At 40.1% G+C, this 16,828-nt stretch overlaps 3 protein-coding genes and 4 non-coding genes across 8 annotated transcripts; 6 read left to right on the top strand and 1 right to left on the bottom strand.

Moving 5' to 3' along the window:
* Window positions 1-725: 725 nt before the first annotated feature.
* Window positions 726-3,951, bottom strand: dcun1d1 (DCN1, defective in cullin neddylation 1, domain containing 1 (S. cerevisiae)). 2 transcript variants are annotated; one of them, XM_044368817.1, is made up of 8 exons: window positions 3,766-3,785; window positions 2,962-3,175; window positions 2,626-2,794; window positions 1,987-2,117; window positions 1,822-1,904; window positions 1,614-1,710; window positions 1,475-1,514; window positions 1,282-1,373 (listed from the first exon to the last, which is right to left on the bottom strand). In XM_044368817.1, coding segments are annotated over exons 1-8 (744 nt in total). In that variant the 5' UTR covers window positions 3,775-3,785; the 3' UTR covers window positions 1,282-1,372. The 2 variants fall into 2 exon arrangements, with proteins under 2 accessions (XP_044224751.1, XP_044224752.1); XM_044368816.1 differs by lacking the exons at window positions 1,475-1,514; window positions 3,766-3,785 and adding an exon at window positions 3,845-3,951 and having other exon boundaries at window positions 726-1,373.
* A 181-nt stretch (window positions 3,952-4,132) lies between these two features.
* On the top strand, window positions 4,133-5,259 carry setd9 (SET domain containing 9). The gene has a single exon (XM_044368815.1). The coding sequence runs from the start codon at window positions 4,208-4,210 to the stop codon at window positions 5,060-5,062; it is 855 nt and encodes a 284-aa protein (XP_044224750.1). The 5' UTR covers window positions 4,133-4,207; the 3' UTR covers window positions 5,063-5,259.
* Window positions 5,260-7,278: 2,019 nt separating this feature from the next.
* On the top strand, window positions 7,279-12,998 carry eif4a2 (eukaryotic translation initiation factor 4A). Its single transcript, XM_044368471.1, has 11 exons — window positions 7,279-7,385; window positions 8,874-8,931; window positions 9,054-9,186; window positions 9,497-9,636; window positions 10,059-10,227; window positions 10,325-10,434; window positions 10,779-10,922; window positions 11,350-11,487; window positions 11,589-11,678; window positions 12,028-12,107; window positions 12,197-12,998. Exons 1-11 carry the CDS (start codon window positions 7,357-7,359, stop codon window positions 12,339-12,341), a joined length of 1,236 nt encoding a protein of 411 aa, XP_044224406.1. The 5' UTR covers window positions 7,279-7,356; the 3' UTR covers window positions 12,342-12,998.
* On the top strand, window positions 9,227-9,300 carry LOC122994717. Its single transcript, XR_006406657.1, has one exon. It is a non-coding gene; the product is annotated as a small nucleolar RNA SNORD2 (small nucleolar RNA).
* On the top strand, window positions 9,870-9,946 carry LOC122994715. Its single transcript, XR_006406656.1, has one exon. It is a non-coding gene; the product is annotated as a small nucleolar RNA SNORD2 (small nucleolar RNA).
* LOC122994714 lies at window positions 10,508-10,685 on the top strand. The gene has a single exon (XR_006406655.1). It is a non-coding gene; the product is annotated as a small nucleolar RNA SNORA81 (small nucleolar RNA).
* Window positions 11,023-11,207, top strand: LOC122994713. The gene has a single exon (XR_006406654.1). It is a non-coding gene; the product is annotated as a small nucleolar RNA SNORA81 (small nucleolar RNA).
* Window positions 12,999-16,828: the final 3,830 nt, after the last annotated feature.

Genomic DNA, 16,828 nt, shown 5'->3' with positions numbered 1-16,828 from the left:
CCAAAGACAACAGAACAATCTAAAGAGGTGTGACTGAGCAAACTAGTGAGTAAATACTGTGCCAAATCTACTGAATGGGATAACGTCAGCTTCAACAACTACGTTTTAAGGGTATGTTATTTTCCTACTGGTCAGCTAACATAAAACACACATTTTTTCTACAATAATGGCCAATTTACTCCATCACAAGGGAATCTTATAGGGCACTGAAAGGGCACTTCACCATGTTTTGTTTTTTTTAATTCACTAGAAGGGCACCGCTACAGAACCTCCATCTCACCCCATTACAACAGCAACTCATAGGGCACTGCATTAAGTCTTGTGGGGGTACTTTACAGGGCGCCATCGCGTTTTCTTCTTAGAGGCACTCTGTACGGTTCATCTTCCTGCTTTACCAATAATGAAGATCAAGATCATTATTTCCCTGTCAATATTACAGAATTTTTGTGTATTATATCATGAGGTACCTCTTTGGTTTTGTTTGTAATACAGCAGTGTCTACAAACTTATCCAAGTTGAAAAGAAAATATTAAAAGGATGAATTACCTCCAACTAGAGGAACAAAGACCTCTTCTATTTTAGCTCACATTTGACCTAATTTAACTCAAAACGTCCCTCTGATTTATGAAAGAACTCATACAAACCCTAAATCATAACAACCCATTCATTAACCAGGGGCTACTGAGAATAACTATTTACACAGAAACGCACTGAGGTCCGGCAGCTTTAAAGATACCAAATTGAAACATTTATTTTACTTTATACATTTGTGTTTAAAGAAACAGCATTATGCTTAAAAAATTACAATCAATGTTTTATACTGACTTGTCACACAAATGTATCATAAAACAAATCAAAATCAGGAATGCACACAAGAGTATTAAAATTCAATTCAATATTTAAAGAACAACATCCCCTGGTAAACCCTCGTGTTTAGATTACAATTCAAAAGTGTGTCTATCTACCTGCTTTTGAGCAGAGCCAACCACATCAATGAACCAGGTGGGCCAAGATGGTGACTCCTCTCTAGTTGGCTTGAGCGCACACAAAAAAGCCCAATACTTTAGATAAAAGTTCCAAACCACCACAAGTTGACCAACAAAGTGATATGCCTTTTTTTTTTATATATGTACATACACATACACACATATATAAAGTCTCTGCTGTGTAAAATATTTCAGTCCTGAGGGTTGAAAAGGCAACATAGTTCTCAGCTCAGTGCGGTCCACTCTCTGCATTCACGGCGCTCTCGTTTTCATAGAAACCTCACATGGATGTTCCTTCACAGAGGAGCCCTTAAACCGCCGTGCTTTTGGTCCCGATGTGTGGCCGTGCAAACTCCACAAAGTCATCAATAAGGACAGGCCATGCTCCTGTTGAACAAACAGAAAGTGTTAAATAATTTGACTTTGCACAACATGTATGAAGACATGATGGTTGTTAAATGTGATATTTTAATATTGTTAAACCATACTAGGCCTGTGTGAAGCAGGGTAGTAGAGCATCTACCTCATCTATAAAATTTTGAGGGAACAATTACGGGTCATAGATGCATCTCGTCATGCGTCCACACAGTGGGTATATTTTCAATTCAGAGTAAACTCTATACAAACCTTCCTCATCATAATTTGACATGTCATCTGTGATCATTGTGCTGAAATCTAGTAAGAGGTTCCAAGTGTCCTTAGGAATCGATCTTTTGTGGTGCTCCTGCAATACAAAGCATAGGGAAAAGCTCAAGCAACTTAAAGGAGAAATGATAATACTTGCATCTTGAAAATACTCTTGTCCAAATGTACACACAGTGTGTTATTAACTTACAACTAAAAATGTGTTCCACAGGTCCAGGAACTTGAATCTTCCAGCCAGTACTAAATTCCAATATGCAATTGCCATTTCTAAATCTATAACATAAAAAAAAAAAAGGTAAAAAATGTATTCAACAACATTTTTGAGTTAATATGATGAGCCACAAAAGATTCTTACCCAAACCTTTCTGGCCAGGATTCTTTGCAAAATTAAATGTAAACTGGTAAAAGTCCTTAAATCTCCCTTGGTCCTTTAACTCTTGCTCCATCTTTGGCAGCTGAGCTTTTAGCTTCTCTATACTGTCACATCTGGGAAAACATAAAGCACACTTTTACAGTCGGGTAGACCAATAGACCATTTTTTCAAGTGCATTACACTGAATCTGGATGTTTTTTATATAATAAAAATAATTATAAACACAATACGTATGTATATGTAAATGATTTACCAAACATAAAATTAACTAATCGGCTTATTTGTGATGTCAACCGAACAAGACCTGAAACCTTTAAACTGGTATTTAGTTTTGGCAGCAAATGGTATGAATTTACATACAATATTTCTGCATTCAAATGAATACAATGGAGTTAATACTCTAGATATGAACCCGGATATGATCATAGAGTATACATTGTTAAGTAAATGAATATAATATGAAACAAGTATTTTATTTTAGACATGTATGCACCATGATCTAAGTCCCATTCACATAGAGTGGAGGAGCAATTTCAGGATTTCCCTTCTGGATGACATCACAGTTTATTCTCTCTTGTTTTGTGCCACTGAAAAAAACTTTTAAAAAAAAGACATCCTCACCCCTGCTCTGCCATGCCGTCCATGAACTCCTGTTTTGAGAACTCGCACTGTGTCGCTGCCCGGAACTTCCAGGCTATGAGGAGAACACTTATACTGGCTGGGTCCAAACCCAGGTCGTCACAGAACTGCTGGATCCCATCGATGCCGATCTTGTTGTCATCGTGAGGATCTAAATATAAGAGTGTGAGTGAAGAGTGGTTTTATTGATTATTTATTTGCAGCAAATGGAAAAATGTGTTCAGTGAATAGCACTCATTTCATGCAGTGGTGCACTATGTGCTATATTCATCTACTATCCATAACATCTGTAATTGCAGTGGTGCTGGCTTTCCATACCTCTGTATCTGTTGTACAGCTGCTCAAGCTTCTTCTTGTCTAAGGCCCCCTTTAGATTTGAAACATAGAGCTCTGGATTTTGGAAAAACTTGTCCGTGGCAACATCTAGTTTCCAGTCATTCTGTGCCAGACAGGTCAGTGCAGTCTTCTCGTTGGATTGAGTGAAAATCATGAACTGACGAACTTTATCCTTCTGTGAGGACTTCAGCTTGTTCTGCATAGATAATAAGAATACACTGTTAGACCAATATCAGGAACAGCAATGGCAACAAATTAAACACATTTCACTGATGCAATAACTGCATCTGTCAATTGTAAACCCTGAACATTTCAACAACAACCTGTATACCACTATAGGATTCTTCCCATCCAAAATTTCACACAATAACCACGAAGGGTAGGCTAACTGTTAGCTGCATCAACACTGAACCAGGGAGAAACACATCTGAATATCAGCCATACGAGAACTAGCAATAACATGCTATCCTGACAGCTCTGACCGACTTCCAATGTGTTGACTGTCATTTGGCTAATATAGTTTTATTTATGATAACACCAAACAAACAATCTAGTCTCAAATCCTGTCGACAATACTTAATAGCTACCGTTGCTGTAGAGTGTCATTTTCTTGGTCAGTTGGTCTTAAAAGCTAGCTAGTAAGCTTAGCTGGCTAACTAGACGGGTTGGCTAACGTAGTGTTGCCGTGAGCTAGTTAGCTCATGCTAACGCGGAGAGCTACGTTTGTTTGTATTTTATAAAGGCGATTTAAGGCTATTAGCACAGGAACTTGACTATATTACTCACCCCCAACATAACAATGTATGTATGTAAGCACCGTATACATTTGCATCGCCGCACCAGAACAAAAAGAGACATTTCTTACCATGTTTGTCTTCGCCCGACTCCCCTTCCTCCCATCCAGCTGGCTAACTGCGTGTAAAGTTTTCACGAGTCACGCAAAAAGTCTTTCCGGCTGAGCTATCGTTCTTCAGAGTAAAAGCACTTATTTACTCATTCCTTGGGTATGTAATGTCATATAAATGTGTTAAATTATTAAATATTTATTATTGGCGTAACATACACACTTATGGTAAAGCATATCTCATTAAATTTTGAGAGTTCGGCCACGCATTTGGAAATATTAATAAGTGTCTTGCTTATTTTGAAGCGACTTGTCGGAAGTGACTGGAGAATTGATGAAGATAAGCTAATTCCTTCATGTCAGAGCTATCAAACATCGCTCTGAATGTTTAGAGGAGCTCTAAAAAGATTTCGGAACATATGGAAGTCGTACCGACACAGATTTGTGCCTTGGGTCGTATTGAACATTTCTAAAAATGAGAAAACTCTTCGGCAAGTGACGGACCGCTGCGAGGACAAGCTCCTTTCAGATGAAGAGGTTTCAGAGAGCCTGCTGAAGCTCTTCAGAGTCCTGCGAAGGGCTGATCATGGGCAGCAGCTCCGAACAGTCCAGACTCACTTCCTCAGGCAGGTAACAAGTGATGAAGAGCAGTGTGGAGGAAACCAAGCGTGTGCACATGATGCCATGTTACAATCTCTGGGATTTTGTATTGACAGGAAGCCTAGCACGTTGCACTTTGCAGGAACAGGAGTGTTTGTCACCAGGGGATTTGTACCAAAAGGAACTACAGTTGCCATGTATCCTGGCACAGTCTACCAGGCCTATGAGCCCATTCTTCTCCAGTCAATCAGAAACCCCTTTGTCTTCAGATGTATTGATGGCGTCCTGATTGATGGAAATGACAAAGGCATCTCCAAAATGGTGTACAAGTCATGCAGTGGCAGGGACCGAATAGGCCCCTTCATGATGAGTGACACCAGCTGGCTGACTGTCAGTCCCCAAAACCCACTTGCCATGGGTCAGTATGTGAACAACTGCTCCAACGAGTGGCCTGCCAACGTGTGTTACCAGGAGTATGACGTGCCTGACAAGTTTCCCATTGAGCTCCGCCAGTATCTTCCTAATATCAACTACAGCCAGGACACACAAAGACCTCTACGCTGTGTTGTCCTGGTGTCACTCAGAGACATTACAGCCGGGGAGGAACTATTTTCCAACTACTTCACCATTGTGCGTTAGAGTCAAAATACACTCCAGTGTTCTGCTGTGATGTCAGAGCGGAAGAAAAAACACATTTTCTAAATTCAATCTATATTTTGAGAATCATCATCTGACTTTGTAAAAAAGTTACACCTCTCTTTGTATAGTGAGAATTGGAATGAAGGCCCAAACTGGCTAGTATGGTTTAACAAACAATAAATTATATGCACAAGAAACAGCTGGTCTTATTTCACATAACATTTAGGGGTATACATTGTAGGAATAATGTATAAAGATGGATGCAAGATGGGCAACTGTCACATTTGCATGTCCAAGACCAAAGGACAATGGTGAGAGTGGTATTTAGATCCCGTACTTAAGTGAAAGCTTCAATACTGCAATGTAAAAACACTCGATTACACGTTAAAGTCCTGCAGTCAAAATGTTACCAAATGTCACCAACAAAATGTACTAAAGTATCAAAATTAAAAATATTCATTATTCAGAACAGCCATATGAATAGTGTTCTGTTGTACTGATAATATGAAAACAGTGTGCCAGCTGTCCAAGGTGGAGCTCATTTTGACGGCTTATACGACAGGTGCTCTTTAGTGAGGCAGGTCAAAGTACAAACCACAAAATCCAGGAAGTCTTGCTTGATATGTGTCCTTAAATGATGCAGACAACCATGGAAAAAAACTAAGGCACTCCATCTTCAGGTCAGACAAATGTGTTTGTCAGACTCTGATGAAGTCTGGCTTAGAGTTGGTCTATTTGGATGACTATGTACTCAAAGAATAAATTCACAATATTATTTCACCTGAAGACGGAGTGCCTTAGTTTTTTTCGTGGTTGTCTGCCCCACTTAAGGACAAATATCAAGCAAGACTTCCTGGATTTTGTTTCTTGTACCTTAAAGGAAGTATAAGTGCTTTACTTGAAAACAGCAACAGTATTGAACAAAGTTCAGTTCAAACAGTGTACAAACTTTGATATTTTCTAATGCATGTACACAATTAGCAAAAGAATCAAAGTGAAGATGGAGTGTATAGAGGCATGTACAGTAAAGGGGACAATCTATAGACACCCGTAGTTAAAAAGGCTCTAAAGAAAGGGGAGCAGGTCATAGTATCATGAATGAATCAGAAGCCAACGCTCTCAAATAGGTGGTATTTGACCAACAGGCAACATAGATCTGAGAGGCACTGAAGGTTGGACCTTAGAAAACAAGGCAATCTAAAAAAGGCCATAGTGGACTAACTTACTGTATGTACTTCACATGACAAGGAAACACAAGGAAGGTCTATGGATACCGGGACACAGATACAAGACAACATGTTGGTAATTAGTGTAATCAGGATCATTCCACTCTGTAGTGGAAATGTAGCAGTACTGCTCACTGCTCCCTAATATACCACAAAGTTGGATAAGTTCAGTCATCAATGCAAGGTAAAAGAAAGGGGGAAAAATCAAACATAAATGCCCTGCTGGCTGAAATCTCTCTTCTAAACTCCCTGCTAATTAAAACTGCTAAACGATGATGTGGCTGAACATCTTCTCCTTCAGTCTGTCAATTTTTTTCTTACTGAACTACAGTTCACTTTATTTCTTCAAAGTTCCCCTCCACTCAAAAACATATTTTTCTTGTTCTTTCAGTCGGATGTTTGAACTTCACTGTGCAGAATGATGTATGTGCAGAATTTGACACTTGCAGGCTGTTTTCACATTCATCTGCTGAAAGTGGAAAGTTTGTGCTCATTGAAAATCTAATTTTAAGGGACGGGCCTATGAGCATGATTTGTGACATCACAAGTAGTTTGGAGCCAATTTTTTAATGAGGGAGGAGATGTCATTTTAAGGATTTTAACAAGATAATTCAACTTTTTGTGGAAAAAATGTATCAGACACAAACTGTCAATCAAAGAACAGTATTTTATATACATCTTAAACTATGTCTGCAGGGGATATTTAACTATACGTGCATCGGCACTTGCATTCTCCAAAATGTTGCACAATCTTGTCAGGATGAATTTTGACCCGTCCGAGCCACTGTAGCAGCCCAAGTACACTCTATTACTGCAATATCCTTCCGCTGAGAAATATAGTGTTGAACAATTGTCACATTTTTTTATTGATTGCCGAAATATACCTGTACTTACACAAGATAGTAGATAAATGTACTGTGATCCAAATAGTACGCCAGTCAACGTAGACTATATTGTCAACGAAATCGAGAATTGAAGTTCATCGGCGAAAGTAGTCCGGCTGCATAAAGGCAGTTGGCGTCGCCATCAGCGGTCTTTCCAGTCGCATGCTGAAGTTGGGTACAGATCATGTCTAGCGATTCTGCTGATTACAACAGGTAAAAACACACATTTTGAACATTTGATTGCAACAGTACGCGATGTTAGGCCTACTAAAAGCGTTTTACGCCGGTGTTTACTCTGATGCCGTATTAGTTATTATCTAGCTACCAAGGCCTCAACCGTTGCCAAGGCAGTTAGCTTTTTGACGTTAGCTGCTCCGCTAAACCGCAGTTCCAAATAGCCGTTACAAGCCACTCTGACAGGATGTGTTTAATCTTTCATAAAATCAAATGTTAACATTTTAAGCATGGTATTTATTCTGTCACAACTGTTTTGTTGCCCGTGACCAGTGTTTGTCTGAGTGTAAGCAGTTTTCGGGCCAGGCCGAACTGCGGCCTGGTCCTCAGGCAGCACAGGCCCGACTGTCCGACATGTTGGCTAACCGCGAGAGAGGCACAGCTCCATATTGAGAAACACCGAAAAGTGTGCAGACGTGACTTTTTTTTAATGGCTTTTGATACACAAGTTAACATGAAAAATATAAGTGAGCTGGTGCGAAACCGTTTGAGGTTACATAATCGGGAGTTTTTGAGTGGCAGTTAGTTGATACCTGCGTGTGGAGTTTGACACGAGTCCCGGACTATGAAACAAGATATTCTGGGCGTAACCCGGACCATCTGTAGACCCGATCACTAACGTTACACATCTCACGTAGCTTGTCCAGTTTGAATTACTTCAAGTACGCTTAAAATGGGCGAGCTTTTCTTAAGGCGCGACTTTACATGCTGACAAGTGTTAATAGCAGCCTTCTCGTGACACGACACGTGGTAGGAATGACCTTTCCATCTTTTAAAAAATGTATTGACAAATAATATGACTTACAACAAATACTGTACATACCTGCATAAATGCACACACATATATCTGGGGTCACACGTAATATGGCCAAAACCACCCCTGGCCGTCAGTCTAAACAGGATATATCATGACCAAAAGAACCAATTTAATACCCCGAATGCATCATAATATACATCTACACAAATGTCATACACATGTAGCTAAAGTATTAGAATATGTACATCTCTCTTTATATCCCTATTAGCACCAGCATAAGCATGGGCTATTCTTCCAGGGGTCCATCCATACATATGCACTATAAACACAAACAAAACAGCTCATCTCATTGAATTAAAAATTTGAGTACATAGTACAGAAGAGAAACTAAGTAGGCATTTTTAATGGACATAATCCTTGTCTGATGACATTCTTTAATTATATATTTATATGTTCTGCACTTTCATTTAATCCAAGACGGATATGATAATGCATTACTCATTATCTCCATATAGGCGATATCTACTTTCAGGTTTACATTTTATTTCTCACACCCTTTCCTCCTCCTCCCTCGTTTACATGTGGTACAATTTGCGTGTCCATATAGTTGCATGTGTTTAGTGATCTATCCATATCAGTCTTTTATGATGGTAATACAATGACTAAATTAACTTCAAGTTAAATTTGACTAGTGTCTCTTCTCTCAACAGCTCAAGAGATAGAGACCATGGGGGGCCCGACGGAATGGAGCCTGATGGTGTCATCGAGGTAAACCATGATGCGACGACATTTCTCTCTTTACAGCTGACAAAACTCATTCAGAATGAAAGTTGTGCACTTGCTTTCACTCTAACTTTTTTCTTTCTTTTTTTTTTTTTTTATAAATCCAGAGCAACTGGAATGAGATTACGGACAACTTTGATGATATGAACCTGAAGGAGACTCTTCTCAGGGGAATATATGCATATGGTTTTGAAAAGCCATCTGCCATTCAACAGAGGGCAATTATTCCTTGCATCAAAGGTACAGAAAGTACATTTAACAATTAAATGTATCTATGATTGAGTGAAATGATGCTTAACCATCTTTCGGGACTTACCCAATAATGGTGATATCTTTTTTTCTCACTGATCACTCAACACTGTTAACTTCATCAATAATAACTCAGTAGTCATATCAGAAATGCTTCTTACAGCAGTGAGGTAGTCTCACTCATACTGTTAGACTTCTTGTACAGGCCGATTTTTAAACCTGAGTTCTAATTTCTTGCATTCTGCATTTGAAATCTCTTCTTACAGCAAACAACAAATAATCTTTTGTCTTTTGCCATTAGGCTACGATGTCATTGCCCAAGCCCAGTCAGGCACTGGCAAGACGGCCACGTTTGCCATCTCTATCTTGCAGCAGCTGGACATAGAGCAGAAGGAGACTCAGGCTCTGGTGTTGGCTCCCACCAGAGAGCTGGCTCAGCAGGTATGCTGTTCCTGAGGTCACGATTACCTCAGTCTCAGACCTAGGCAGCATATTGAGGACACTGATTCGATTTAAGGTACCCTTTCTTAAATTTGTCAAAATTCTGAATGTAAAACAAAACATCCTCTTAAGATTGGTGTAGTCTCTGTCCATGGCTGCATTGGTCTAAAAGGTGATCTGGCTTCATTGAATTCATTGTGTTTGGAAATATTAATGTGTTGCTGTGGAAAACTGGGTGATATGATGGCATACCATCTTTCGGGACTGACTCTTGAAATGGAGAGTTCTTATTTTTTTATACTGATCACTTTGAACAGTTATTCTACACTCTTGTGTTTGGATGTCCTGCCATGCCATCTGCACCACACCGCACTGAAGTAGTGTTTTTGTTTTGTTGTTTGGTTCCTGTCTCCACTCATTAGATCCAGAAGGTAATTCTGGCTCTGGGTGACTACATGGGGGCAGCCTGCCATGCCTGCATCGGAGGGACCAATCTCCGTAGCGAAATACAGAAGCTCCAGGCTGAGGCCCCTCACATAGTGGTGGGCACACCAGGACGTGTTTACGACATGCTTAACAGGAGACATCTGTGTAAGTATCGCAGGTCCTGTTCAGCAGGAAAGCTCTTATTTGTGAAATGAATTCCCACAGTTTGAGAATGTTTATCTAACGCCACATTTCTGCGCAGCCCCAAAATGGATCAAGATGTTTGTTCTGGATGAAGCTGATGAGATGTTGAGTCGAGGTTTCAAAGATCAGATCTATGAGATCTTCCAGAAACTGAGCACAAACATTCAAGTGAGTATCTTTTTGGATGCAGGCAAAGCTTCTGAGAATTTTACATTGACAGTAGATGAAGTTTACTGTAATGTACTTCTGCATTAACAGAAGTCTGCTATAATTGTGCGATTCAGATTGATCTGTTTCATGCAATAATGCTAGCAGAGTATTGCGCGGAAGGAGATTGTGCGCTGTGCTGAAAATGAGATGTGGTCGAACCTCTTTCTTAATGTTCGTTGGCCTCTGTCTCAAGGCTTAGTGCTACAATTTTCTACATTTAAATTAACTTTTGATGCTTTTTTTTTTTTTTTCTTTAAAGTTGGTGAAGTCTCTTAAGGTAACATGTAATGTGTCATCTTCAGGTGGTCCTGCTCTCTGCCACCATGCCAGCAGATGTGTTGGAGGTGACCAAGAAGTTCATGCGTGACCCCATCCGCATCTTGGTGAAGAAAGAAGAGCTTACCCTCGAGGGTATTAAGCAATTCTACATAAATGTTGAGCGAGAGGTAGGTTTACTTATATGTAACATACGGCAGTGCTCTGGTCAGAGATGCTTTAGCAAGCTTAGTTTTTAGTGTAATATCCTACTGCTATGAACATAGACGTCCCTTCTCTCCAAAGCACCCTGCTAAAACTGCAGGAGCCAAGCCTCACAGGTTTAGCTCATGTGGCCGTGTAAGCATGGGTACACCAGGGAAGGAGATAAAAGGCACAGTGTCGGAAATGAGGCTTGGGGGGGACCTCTTTCTTAATGTCCAGTGTCCTTCGTCTCAAGATCCTGTGTCACATGTCAGCTGCTGCTTTTCTAATGTGGAGTTTAATAGATGCTGATAACTGGCATTGTTGCAGGCTTGTATTACTACTTTGTTCAGTTGACAGTGTGTTACTAACATAACTTTTTTTTTTTTTTTTTTTTTTCCTCCATTTATCCAGGAGTGGAAGCTGGACACCCTGTGTGATCTCTATGAAACTCTGACCATCACCCAGGCTGTCATCTTCCTCAACACCAGGAGAAAAGTCGACTGGTTGACTGAGAAGATGCACGCTAGAGACTTCACCGTCTCTGCTCTGGTAGGATCTGTTCTCACTGCTTGGCTCTACAGCTGTGACGATTCATCAATACACTATTTTGTTTTTCAAGTAAATAAAACTAAAGTATATTCTATTCACAGCATGGTGACATGGACCAGAAGGAGCGTGATGTGATTATGAGGGAGTTTAGGTCTGGATCAAGCAGAGTGTTGATCACTACTGATCTTCTGGTTAGTATGAGATAATGTGGTGTCTGTGTGGGGAGTAGGGAAATATTTAAACAATGTCAACTGATTCAATATACAACAGCAACATGTTGGGTTTTTTTTTTTTTTTTTTTTTTTTTTCACCTCATATCGAGTGAAGTGAAAACCCAAAATGTGTGTAATCCTGCAACAGTCTTGAAATGACCAAGCAGTCTAAACTTTTGGGATATTAGGGCTCGTTCTCCACAATGGTTTCCTCTAAAGTAGGAATCTGTTACTTATTAACGAGCGACATTATTGTTCCAGCCATCTGTTTCTTAGACATAAATATAATTGAATTGTCTTTAATTTTTTAAATTTTTTTCCCCGTTAGGCTCGTGGAATTGATGTTCAGCAGGTTTCCCTGGTCATTAACTATGACCTTCCTACAAACCGAGAGAACTACATTCACAGGTAAGTTGAATCATGAATCGCAGAGAAATACACACACACATCAGTCTCCCGCATGAGTCTTAACTTTGCTCATCTTTTGCTCTCGCCAGGATTGGCCGTGGTGGCCGTTTTGGCAGAAAAGGAGTTGCTATCAACTTCGTCACTGAAGAGGACAAGAGGATTCTTCGGGACATCGAGACGTTTTACAATACAACAGTGGAGGAGATGCCTATGAATGTGGCTGACCTGATTTGAGCCCTGAGATATTTTTTTTTTATTTTAAATGCAGTGATAGCGATCGTCCACTTGCATTGTGCTTATATTATTCGAGGGGGAAAAAAAAAAACTTCTCAATGCTAAACCTTGGATCAGAATTTTGGTATGTGTTAAAAGCGAGGTGACTTCTATGGTCGTCCCTCTCTCGGACAGTTGTAGATTCTGACCTTGACAGCCGGCTGGTTGGAGCTACAAAGCCATGGGGTCTGTAAACATTAAGGTCCTTATCAGGTATTTCTTTCCATCTTCAATTAAGATGCGTATATTCGATGTTCTCCACCATTTAGTAACTTACTTGTGGACTAAAAGGTATAAATGCTGTATAAAGTCTGCAAATTATGTTATGCTAACATATGTGCGATGTATCGTGGGCCTGCTTAATAGAGGCACTTGTCATGTTATACTGTAGATTCACTTGCTTTTTGTTATCTTTTGTGAATGTGTTTATTTAAATGTACCATATTTTTTATCCCACTTGCTCTATCAGAATTCCTCACTGGTTGGCCATGTTTTGCTGACATGTGGTTTTACCCTACCAGATTATATTGCTATTTCCCCCCCTTGACCTCTTTTCAGATTTCCTCCTCCCCAGAATTGTATGAATGTCTTAATAAACGGAAATTGCTGTTAAGTAAACTTGCCTTTTGTCTGTTATGTAGAGCTAGCATGCACATTTTGGTAATACTTAATAGTAAATGGAGTTATAAAGTGTTTGTAGTCTCTGGTTTGAGTGACCCTGAGAACATCCCAAGTCTCTTTTTTGATCTTTCCTCAAACCTCGCTTGAATCTGAAGTCGTCCTGGTCCGCCATCTTGAAGGCCATCCCAAAGCTCTGAGGAGCCATGAGCGAGGATGCACGAGAGCAGCCTGCGCAGAAGTCTTTAACCGGCCGACACGCCCCCTTATTGTCTATCAGTTATTGATTGGAGGCTGCAACTGATCGGACTGATCATCATTGAGTGGAGACAGATTAGAGATTCAACTCGAGTATTTGTTTTCTGATTTACCATCTAATTAAAAATCTGTTAAATGTAGGTCTGATCAAAAGAACCATAAACAACTTTAATTTCATACATAATAGTTAATGGAAATAACAGCTCATGAAAGGGAAAATCTAATAAAAGGAAGGAAGAGTATCTGTCAGCAAGAAACACTTTAAACACATTCATATTTTACATAATTTCCATTTAGTCACGTGAGGCTGTAAATTCCTGAGCGTCAGGTTTGTTATGAATCATTACAATTTCCCCCGAAACATTTAGCCCAATAAATCATTTCCAGTGTTCAAAAGACACTCTTCTCATATTCTGGGTTATTAAACAATGAATTCACAATCGGAATATCAATAAATACAGACGCAAAAATGAATACAAAGACGCATTCTGTCAGTAGAAATGGATCTTGTGCCTCTGAGCAGGACAAAGTTTTATTTTTTATTCATGTGTCGGTGTTTATTGAACAGGTAACAGGCTGCAGAGAGAAAACAGCTGCTCTGGCAGTGATAACTGTGAACCTTTATTCCTATTAGCACAGTGCACATGTGCGCAGATACAACCTCCATCAAAACTCTCTACAGCTGTTAAAGCCGATTGACAGCCGATCCAGCTGTGATCCGCTGCCGCCATCATCAGAAACGTATGTCGCTTCACGTGACGCTTCATAGGAAAGGACGTCTCATTTCTCTAAAATCACATTTCCTCGTTTCCTCTCTCCTCGCATGGTTTCCTTGCGTCTGTCCATGCATCCTTGGTACAGACTCCTGCGAGGACGCACCGGACCACTGAACGCTCCGGCCGGTGAGTGACGTACTGCGAGTTAGGCGGTGCTTGCTTTTTGTTCTGCCGTTTTCAACATGGCGTCCGCATTACAAACTTTTTCATTTTGTAGCTAAACAGTACACTAAAGTTTGTTTCCGAAAACATTTGAGGCGATACAGTAACAGAATCTTGATTCATATTTGATCAGCACTGCGTAGTTTGACAGTTTGATCTAAGTTTTGCAAGCCGGCTGCGTTTCACTGGACGGACCTCATTTGCATAAAGTTGAGGTCCAATCCTGATTATGCAAATTCAGGTACTGCTGTTGGTCCGTCAAATCGCTGTGCCGTATCCATCATGCACCGCATCGTGCTCTCCATAGAAAATTAATGTGATCTGTCGACTTGACATCCATCAACCGATTTGATGTGTCTGCACCTTTAATGCTTGAAGCAGCGGGAAGACATTAACTGGTTGAGCTGTACAAGTTTTGTGGCATAGTACCACCTACTGGCAAGCAAATGGTATAACCTGACTACAGAAGTCAGGATATTGGGCCAGACTTAAAATATCTGGAGATATTGTGAAGAGGAGACACCTATAGAAAAAAAAGAGTGTGCTCCTGTGAAGTGTTTTACTATTTTATCTTACTTATTGTCAATTTGGCAGAATAAAACCGTCTTGTGTTAAAGTGTGAGAGAACATGTCGAGTGGCACTAAATGGAAGTTGTATGATACAACAACATAGACCGGAAATTACATACTGTGTCATACAATCAACATTTTTGGTAGTTTAAACTTTGTACCATCGCTGGCCTGTCATGGTAGCAGCTGTAGAGGGAAGTGTGTGGTCTAGTGTGCAATACTGAACATGTCCCAAGTGTGCATGCAAATCCAACCTAAAACTTCACATTCACAACTCACAAACACTGCTTAAAGGCATACTACGCAGGATTTGTCAGTTGGTGTTTGTAAACACTCAGTATACAAAGTCGGCCCCTCCTCCCCTGCCCAACAAGAGAGAGAGAGAGAGAGAGAGAGAGTGGTCGAGCGAGCTAGAGAGTGAATGAAAAGAGGGAGCGGCGCTGGTGAGAACAAAGCCGTGAATCAGATGAATAAAACATTATTTTCTTGATTGTTTCATGGCGGTTACATTCTAAAGCACAAATAAACACACCCACACCTCTGCACAACCCTGCAGGAAAGTGCCGTATTGCCGGATTTTTTGTGAATGCAGAGCTTCATCCGCTCCGCTGTGGCCTCTCTGCTCTGTGTGTGTGTGTCGCTCAGCCCCGCCCTCCGTCAAGCAGACACACAGACCTGCAACTCTGTATACATCCATGACACAGAGACAGAGACCAGAGCGGAGCAGAGGAAAGAGACGGAGACAGCGATGTAACCTGGTCGCTATGCTACGAGTCCCGACCTCACACCTGTGCCTGTTATTGGCTGGTAGCTACACACCCACTGCCCAAAGGTTGATGCCCAGAAGCGTCCAGAAAACAGCAAAATAATAAGAAAATACAGGCAGAGGGCAGAGTCTCTGCAGATAAATACACTGCAACACACTTCTAGTGGGTCATAAATGATAATTGAGAGGAATTACTTCTGTATGAGTCTGTGCATTGTTTTGTTTTTTTGGAAAATCCTGCATAGTATACCTACAATTTACAATTACAATTTACAATTTCATTTAGCAGATTTAGCAGCTTTAATCCAAAGTAACATACATCTTAGAGCTGATACAACACAAGCAGGGATCTAGTCAGGAGAGAACAACATGAGTAAGTGCCATAAAGCTAAGTTTGAGTCCAAGAGGACATAGATGCCAACAGGCAGTGCATAGAGGCAATGCATAGTGTGCATAGATTGCATAGAAGCAGATTTTTTTTTTTGTATTTTTGTTTTTTCTCTTCCTTCAGTCCATCAAGTGCAGAGGTATTCACGAAAAAGCTGGGTCTATAGTCTTTTCTTAAAGATTGAGAGGGACTCTGCAGAGTAAGTAATAAGCAGCAGGTTATGTTGGTTAAGCAGAAAACCAGGATCACCAAATATCTTAACTTTTGTTTGTTTTCTTTTCTAATTTATTTGTTCCCTCTCCAAATGTCTTAAATAATGACTAAGTTCAGACATGTCTGTGGGGGGTCTATATTTGACCTCTGCAACTGTATGTTTCCAGAGCTCATTTCGAAAGATGTCGTCAGCCCAATCCTCTCTACTCTACCCAGCAGGTTTCAGTATATGCAGAATTATTTACTCTGTGAGACCTCATGTAAGCTGAATGTATTCATATTCTGGCACAAAAAATGGATTCTTATCTTGTTATTGTGTGGTTGTCTTTGTTGACGCATCTGTTTTCCTTGTCTGAACGGGAAAACAGAACTGGTTTGAGTTTCAAAACAATAGTCACTGGGTTTGTAGAAGTTACGAAGGGTATTGCGTATGTCCTGTGGATAAAAACAAAGCATTTTACTTCTGCACAGTGTGTCCTGGTTTAGGCCTGTACTCTTTTGCAGAAAAGTTATTTTCTGCAAAAATGTTATTTTAAAATATATACAATCAGAAATGTATGTACAGAAAGGACATTTATCCTCTGAGCTTAAAAGTATAACAGAACCAACATGGAATGATGGTCTTTCTTGTTAAATATTAATATTTCAGTTAGATTTGCATTATGGTTATTTTTTGCACTGTACACCTTCATCTTCC

This window comes from Thunnus albacares, chromosome 12 (genome assembly GCF_914725855.1).
Source record: "Thunnus albacares chromosome 12, fThuAlb1.1, whole genome shotgun sequence".
NCBI lineage: Eukaryota > Metazoa > Chordata > Actinopteri > Scombriformes > Scombridae > Thunnus > Thunnus albacares.
Note: the sequence above shows the minus strand (reverse complement) of the source record. Positions and strands in the feature narration are given on the sequence as shown.

Excerpts from the sequence above, each read along its gene's own strand:
- dcun1d1 (XM_044368816.1), bottom strand. Across the intron at positions 2,795-2,961 it reads GCTGTACAACAGATACAGAG|ATCCTCACGATGACAACAAG; the intron begins GTATGGAAAGCC and ends TCTTATATTTAG. Across the intron at positions 1,905-1,986 it reads TCCTGGCCAGAAAGGTTTGG|ATTTAGAAATGGCAATTGCA; the intron begins GTAAGAATCTTT and ends TTTATGTTATAG.
- setd9 (XM_044368815.1), top strand. The coding sequence starts at position 4,208 with ATGTTTAGAGGAGCTCTAAAAAGATTTCGGAACATATGGAAGTCGTAC.
- eif4a2 (XM_044368471.1), top strand. The coding sequence starts at position 7,357 with ATGTCTAGCGATTCTGCTGATTACAACAG. Across the intron at positions 9,187-9,496 it reads AATTATTCCTTGCATCAAAG|GCTACGATGTCATTGCCCAA; the intron begins GTACAGAAAGTA and ends TTTTGCCATTAG. Across the intron at positions 11,488-11,588 it reads ACTTCACCGTCTCTGCTCTG|CATGGTGACATGGACCAGAA; the intron begins GTAGGATCTGTT and ends TTCTATTCACAG.